The following is a 7,542-nucleotide window of genomic DNA, read 5'->3' on the forward strand; positions in this document are numbered from 1 at the left end:
GACAGGAAAAAAATGATACTCCTACGTCCCAATCTAAGTATAGCCATAATTTTCGGTGCCTAACTTCGATCGTCCGTCTTATTTACTTTTTTTTAATAAAATTAAAAATAAAAGTCATGCATAAAGTAATATTTATGTTTATCGTCTAATAATAGAAAAATGCTAACCATAAAAATTTTTCAAATAAGACGGAAGATCATAGTTAAGCATAGAAACTCATAGGTACTAATGAGACGGAGGGAGTAAACGACAAGAAATGGTCAGTGACAAGTTGGTCCCAAAATTCAGCGATACGATAGTAAAAGAAAAGGTCCTGAGAACTCCTATTTATGATGAAAATAGGGTTAATTTGAACCATGCCTTTATAAACATGGCATATTAGAAAGGATAAATTTGATCCATGTCATTGTAAATTTGATATCTCTATCTCTACTATTATAAAAATTGAAGATGTTTTTGTCGGTATTTTGGTACGTCATCCGTGTATGAGTCGGCTAGTTAGTTTGATTTTGGAAATACATATCCGTATTTGAGTCGTTTTTAATATCGTTTACTTTTAATAATACAAAAGGAATCACATAAGAAATCTGTTTAAAAAAACTCGCATGCTAACTTGAGACGATCGTACTCCTAACTGCACCTCATGATTTTCTAAAATATATATATCGTGGCGAATTCCCATAGTGAATTTCATCTTAACTAAGCCATATAACAATAATAAGATTAAAATAGACTTCACCTATTACAAGCACGGGTATTTTTTCTAGTATTTATAAAAGTATCACTACTATCATCTATGTGAAACCAAGTAATTCTTTCAGTGTCCTCCCTCCGTCCCTAAATACAAAGGATTTTGATTGGATGTGATATATGGTAATATGATGAATCTGGAAAGGCATCCTGTTTAGATTCGTTGTACTTCATGTCTATCCAAATTCGTTATATTAGCATGTGTTACATCCAATCATAATCCCTAAGTATAATTAGAGATGGAGGGAGTATGAGATATGCCATTTTCTACACCTAGACTCTATTGGACCCACGTGCAGGCCATGGCATTTCGTATTGCCCAAAATACCCCTGTTACATGTCTTCTTTCCACATCGTTGACACATGGGTCCCAGACGTCATTCCCTTCCAAATCCCCACTGAACTCCCACCACGAGGAGTTGCCGTTCACCTCTTGCGGCAGTGGTAGCGCACTCGTCGGCGAGGTTATCCATTCTCCTCTCCGCTCGGCTTTGCCTGCACCTGGCTACTGTGGGGACTTGGCGGCCGGAGCACTCGTACGTCGACGAGGTCCATGTTGATTGACATGCTTCGCTGGTCAAAATGGGGTCCGCTTTGGTTGCTGGAGAGATTTTAATCGCTGTTTTAGAAACTCCTCGTTTTGTTGGGTTTCGTTGAGAAATCAAGAGCGTTTAGTGGCAACATCGTTTTGATCTCGGATTTTTCGTTACTGATCTCGCGGTAGGGTTTGAAATTTCGGTTCATAATTTCCGAAATTTCGGTAATTTCGTCCCCCACCGGTGTGCTCAAATCTCGCCCGAAATTTTAGGTTTTTTACAATTTTTTTGTGAATTTAATTCAGTCAAATTTTCAAATAATTTTGGCCAGAAATTTCCAAAATTTTGGTCACCCCCAGCATAAAATCCAATTTCGAAACTGAAAACCCTGTCTCGCGGTCACTAGTTTCGGCGTTGGTCAGTCCACCGTCTCCAATTAATTGCTGTGGGCCGCCGGCGACGCTAAGACCGACCCCAATCGCCATCTTCCTCGACACCAGCTTGCTCGCCACTGTGGACATGGATATGTCGTCGTGGCCGTCTCCCTTGACGCCGGCTACTGTAGGTCTACCCTACACAGCCGTGGCCATCTCCCTTGACGCCGGCTACTGCAGGTCTACCCTACACAGCCGTGGCCATCTCCCTTGTCGCTGGCTGCTGCATGCAGTGGGAAGGGAGGGAGGGTGATGTTGAAGCGGTGTGAGTCGCAGGCGGCGGCGAGGACCGGCAGAAAGGCCGCCGGCAGGAGGGGGTCATCGGCATCGAGAGAACCGAACCCACTAGCTCCTACAGCCAAGTATGCAAGGGTAATTACAACCATATACAAAAACACGTTACGAAGAAAATGAGTCAAACCGAGCCATACGGCATGGCATCGAACTAAATCTTTTACGTATTTGGTATGGTTGCGAATAGACGAATAGTAGCAACATTTAGTTGAAATGATACTTTTTAATGGCACGGATCAAATTAACCCTTTTAATAATAGAATATATGGGCAATTGTGTTCTTGCCCCTACTTTGAACTGGAATTGTGATTTTACCCTCGTTTTTAGGGTTTGTATTTTACCTTTGTTTCTTTGAAATGATCGCTCAGTGTTACCCTTATTATGTTAAAATGATTTAACAGTGTTAACTACTACCTCCATTTCCGGTTATAAAACTTTTTGCTATTGTCCACATTCATATATATGTTAATGAATCCAAACATATATGTGTGTCTAAATTCATTAACATCTGTATGAATGTGGCCAATGCTAAAAAGTCTTAATATCTGAAACAGAGAAAGTATGAGATAAAAAGACGTGTATATCCTTTCATATTTCGCCCCTTTGTTTTGCATATATCTTTGCTAAGTTCTGTTTCTCTAGGCACAGATGACTAAACATTAGAGGAAAAATCAAGCTGCCGTCTAGAGACATTGGCAATGAAGTTGTCGAATACAGTGGAGATGTAATCCTACGCATAGACGAACCAAACCGAATCAAAATCGACCCAAAGAAAACAAGATAATTAACCAGCACGCGGTGAGATGCAGAGGCCTGCTCGCGGCCCTGTTCCCAGCATGCTCGCACACGGCCGCCTGCTCACAGCCTCACACTCTGCGCCGTCACGCGCCCTGCCCGCGTAGGCTGCTGCTGCCTGCTGCTTGATTCGCCTCCCCCCGCCATCTGCGATGCACCTGCTCGCCGCCACCCCGTTCTCCACCTATCCGCGCCGCCTGCTCGCAACCTGCGCAATCTGCGCCGCGCCGCCGCCTGCTCGCCGCCACGACGCAACTGATTCTGCCGGGATGGGAACGGGCTGGTGTTGAGGTGGCTCGTAAGGACATTTGGTCCAAGGGTACGTATAGTGGTCCTATCGTATTTTGTAGATCAGTTTTATTTTATTTTTTTTTTCATTTACTCGCTAAGTTTTGGTCCCACCTAATAGCCATCTAAATTCTAAAATAAGGACAAACGGAAGTTTCGATTAAAAAAAGTGAGGGTAAATTCACAAACCTAAAAAACAATGATAAAATCACAATTGCAATTCAAAGCAGGGCAAGAACATAATTGCCCCTAGAATATATATCCTCTGCAACTAAGCTAGAGAGCAAAGTGCCACATTGTTACAAACTTACAATGTTCCGCGATAAGCTGTATTATACATATTTATAAAGGAATCAATAACAAGCTAATACAAAAGAAACATTAAAATGCTGTTATTAAAAATTAAAACGAGTATACATTCTAGTAACTAGCTGGGTGGCCCGCGCAATTGCGCGGCTAGCACTATATATATATTTTATATGATTTTACTTAAAATTTATTAAATGGTTATCTCGTTGTCTTTTGAAAGACCAAACCTTATCATCTCCGTGTTTCTAATTTTATAGTTTTTAAAAGTCACACCAGTTACTACCCCTTACTTCTGTCATATCATTCTTAATTTGCTTGCTTGATCTACCATTGTTTCTATTCGAATTAGAACCTTTACAAATTAGATCTTATAGCTTTAAGAGTTTATTGTCCAGTTGGATCCTCTATGGTCCGCCCGCTACCTCTCATCTTTATTGCCATTGGGATTTTAACAATCGAACAAAATTATTATTGGTGTTCTTTTTCTTTACTTTCTAGAAGTTCGGTCAAACAGTCATCAGCTCCACCACTGTAATCCTCTACGGCCCACCCGCTAAATCCCCTTTATTATCATTGAGATTTTAAAAATCGAACATAATTATCACTGGGGTTTACTTTTTTACTTTTTAAAAGTCCAGCCAATCGTCCCTCATCTTTATTGTCATTGGATTTCTATTTGAGATTTTGTTTATAGTTTTTATAGGTCTCATCATGCATCATCACCCTACTCCTTTATTAACTTATTGTTTTTCCCTCTTTATTATCATTTATCATTGTTGCGTTTTATATGGACCTTTTTTTTTAAAAAAAATCATATTTTTCATTCCGATGTTTTGTTATTTATAAATTTTATTCATACTTGCACTCTTATATAATTATTTTATATTTTCAAAATTTATTTTATTTTTATTTCGATTTTTAATTTATCTCATGATGGGTTCTAGATGATATTTTCTTTCAACAATCTTTTCTTTAATTTCGAATTTTTGTTATTTATAAATTATATTCCTAGACTAGATGTACTCTTCTTTTTCTTTTTTTAATTGTGAAATTTATTTTTTTCTATTAATCTCATACTGTGTCTATATGAATTATTCTTCTAATACTTCTTATTTTTTATTTCTAATTTCAGTTGTTCGTAAAATGTATTTTTACTTGAACTCTTATATTTGATTTTTCTAGTTTCTAAATTTATTTTATTTTTTATTACGGATTTTAATTCATCTTTAATTGTGTTCTACATGAACTCTTCTATCAATTTTTTATTGTGTTATTATTTCAGAATCAAATAAAAAATCCGTGCACATGCCATCATGCTTTTCTGGTTGCTGACGTGCATCACCCAAATCCGGCTCATTGTGCAGCCGCACGGCTTGACCCGCTGCTAGCATCTATCTCCGTATCAACAAAAACGCATCCAAATTACGGTTGTACAGTGGTTCGTTGCCTGCTGCTTCATTTATATATGTGTATTATAGCCTAATTCAAATTGGTTTAGGAAATCGGACAAAACTCTTTTGAGTCCGTTTGCATGTAAAGGTTCTAGCTAGAGATTGATTCTAATTCTACACGTGTACGGTACTCCGTATCTCTTAATTAACATGTCAAGTTTGTGTTAAATCTCACATTAAAATCTATGCCTCTTATAATCCAATGGTGTAAATAATTCATATTTTTTTCGATTAATGTAGGAATTTCTAGCCTCCACGGTGAACGTGGTGTCTTCTTTTCGAGCTGTCTTAATAATATAATAGATAGATGAAAAAAGTAATACGCCATAATCTTATTAATAAATAACACGCAAAGCTAAATAATCATGCATCACGCGCAGAAAACATTCCACCACACCGGCCTGCGGCAAATACGCACACCATTCTACTCAAGCTTTCTAATTAGCTTATTGTGCAGTCATCTTTTGGAATAAACTGGCCCAAGTAACAACAGCTAACACATATATTTTGTCGTAAACCTTGTCAAAAATACGGAAATATGCAATCCTCCATGTCTTCTTGAAGAGTATGATGCAAAACACCACCCATAGGCCAGCAATGAATCCTGACACAAGGCCAAGATAAAAGAACATTGGCTCAGGTACATGTCCAGCTTTGTTGTCATCACCATAGCCATGTTGCCTTGGTTCAATATCTCCCGAGCAGTTCCTTCGAAGAGGAGGCCCACATAGACCATTGTTGCCATTATACATATCAGGATGTTCCATGTATAGGGTGCCAAGTTGTGATCCGGAGGGTATTGTTCCTGATAGATTGTTGTACGACAGATCCAAATCGCTCAAATACGATAAATTTGATAGGGTAGATGGGATCTCTCCAGAAAGATTGTTCCTTGAGAGGTCGAGTGATTCCAGTGACTGCAATGATCCAATCTTGTATGGAATTTTTCCATTCAAGTTATTCCTTGACAAATTCAGATTTTTCAAAGCAGCAAGAGAAGCTATTTGTTCGGGAATTCCACCAATTAAGCAGTTTGATGACAAGTCAATGCTCACCATGTCCAAAAGTGCTGGACCATAATAAAGTTCTTGCCGTTTTGTGGCCACAGAGAGACTAGAATAGCCATCTTCAGGTACGGAACCTGAACCATAGTAGCCGTCCTCTCGCTTCATCCCCTCTAATTTTGTGAAACTCCGCGGTAAGTTACCTGATAAACTGTTGGCTGCTAGGTCCAACTGGCGAAGATTCGGAAGATTTGTGATATTGTCTGGAATAACCCCAGAAAAAGCATTATAGCTTAGTCGTAACAACACTAAATCCTTCTTGTCTCCTATCCACTTCGGTAATTTGCTGGAGAAATTGTTCCTTGATAGATCTATGATTTGTAGCTGTGTGCAGCCTTCTAGAAAAGCTGGGAATGTGCCAGCGAATCTGTTGTTACTTAAAAGAAGAACTTTTATGTCTTTCATGCTAAAACATTGCTGAGGGAAGTCTCCTTCAAAAAGATTGTTTGCTAAGTCTATGGTGTCCAGGTATTGCATTTTGCAGAAAGACCCTGGAATATGGCCTGACAAATGGTTGTGGGAAAGAATTAGCATGTATATATTAACTCCAAATTCTGATGGTAGCGGTCCAGATAGGGAGTTATTGTGAATATCCAATGCTGAAAGGTTTCTCGGCAACAGAGGTATTTGACCACTTAGTTTGTTTGAACGTATATCAAGATATTCCATAGCCATGGTTTCCATATTTGCTGGAAAGACACCACTGATTTGGTTGTTAGACATGACCAAGTCTTTTACTTTTGAAACTGTTGTCCAAAACCAGTCTGGAAGTTTATCGATTATACCAGCTTTTGAAATATCAATGTACGAAATATTAACTGACCACTGGAGCCAAGAGGGAAATCGAGGACCCATCTGGCAAGATGCAAAACGTGCTTCTTCTAATGTAAATGGTGCTAACCATCCAGGATCCACCACAATCTTCAATAATTGATTGTCAGATAAATCTATGTATTTTAAGCTCTTTAGGCTAACAAAGTGTTCTTCTGTGATGACACCTTCTAGGTTATTGCCACGTAGGTTCAAATAAGTCAAACTATCGAGCATACCTATCTCAACGGGTAGAGATCCAGTGATTAGGTTGATAGACATGTCGAGAGTGACAAGGTTGGGAAACTGTCGGAACAACCCTGCTGGTAGAGATCCATTGATGTTATTGTATGACATTTTCAATTCCGATAACTTACTCGATGAACATTGTGGTAGACTCCCAAACAACTCTGTCATGTTCCCTCCCGAAAGACTCTCATCAAGGTCTAGAACTTCCAAATTACATAGGTTCCTCAGCAAGTTTGGTGCCATACTGCCCAAATCGTTATTTGAAATTCTAAGGACTCTGAGGGACGTCATGTCTCCTAGTGCAATTGGTAGCTGATCATACAAACGGTTTTGTGAAAGATCGAGGAACTTGAGGATTGTTAAGTTCCAGAACCAACAAGATGCATACGGGTGGTCAAAGTAATTCATGGACAGATCGAGCTTCTCAAGTTTTGTGAGGTTGAAGTGTGTGAGTGATTGGTTTGCCCTCTGGAGACGGCAAAATGATAAACTGAGGACTCTTAAGGATGGGATCATGTTCATGACGTAAGGCCAATCAGATGCAGCGCTAAGATCTATGTAA

General features: G+C 39.1%; 1 protein-coding gene across 1 annotated transcript; it reads right to left on the reverse strand.

The window, feature by feature from the left end:
- Nucleotides 1-5,228: 5,228 nt before the first annotated feature.
- On the reverse strand, nucleotides 5,229-6,751 carry LOC127755435 (receptor-like protein EIX2). The gene has a single exon (XM_052281113.1). The coding sequence runs from the start codon at nucleotides 6,642-6,644 to the stop codon at nucleotides 5,304-5,306; it is 1,341 nt and encodes a 446-aa protein (XP_052137073.1). The 5' UTR covers nucleotides 6,645-6,751; the 3' UTR covers nucleotides 5,229-5,303.
- Nucleotides 6,752-7,542: the final 791 nt, after the last annotated feature.

This window comes from Oryza glaberrima, chromosome 11 (assembly GCF_000147395.1).
Source record: "Oryza glaberrima chromosome 11, OglaRS2, whole genome shotgun sequence".
Classification (NCBI taxonomy): domain Eukaryota; kingdom Viridiplantae; phylum Streptophyta; class Magnoliopsida; order Poales; family Poaceae; genus Oryza; species Oryza glaberrima.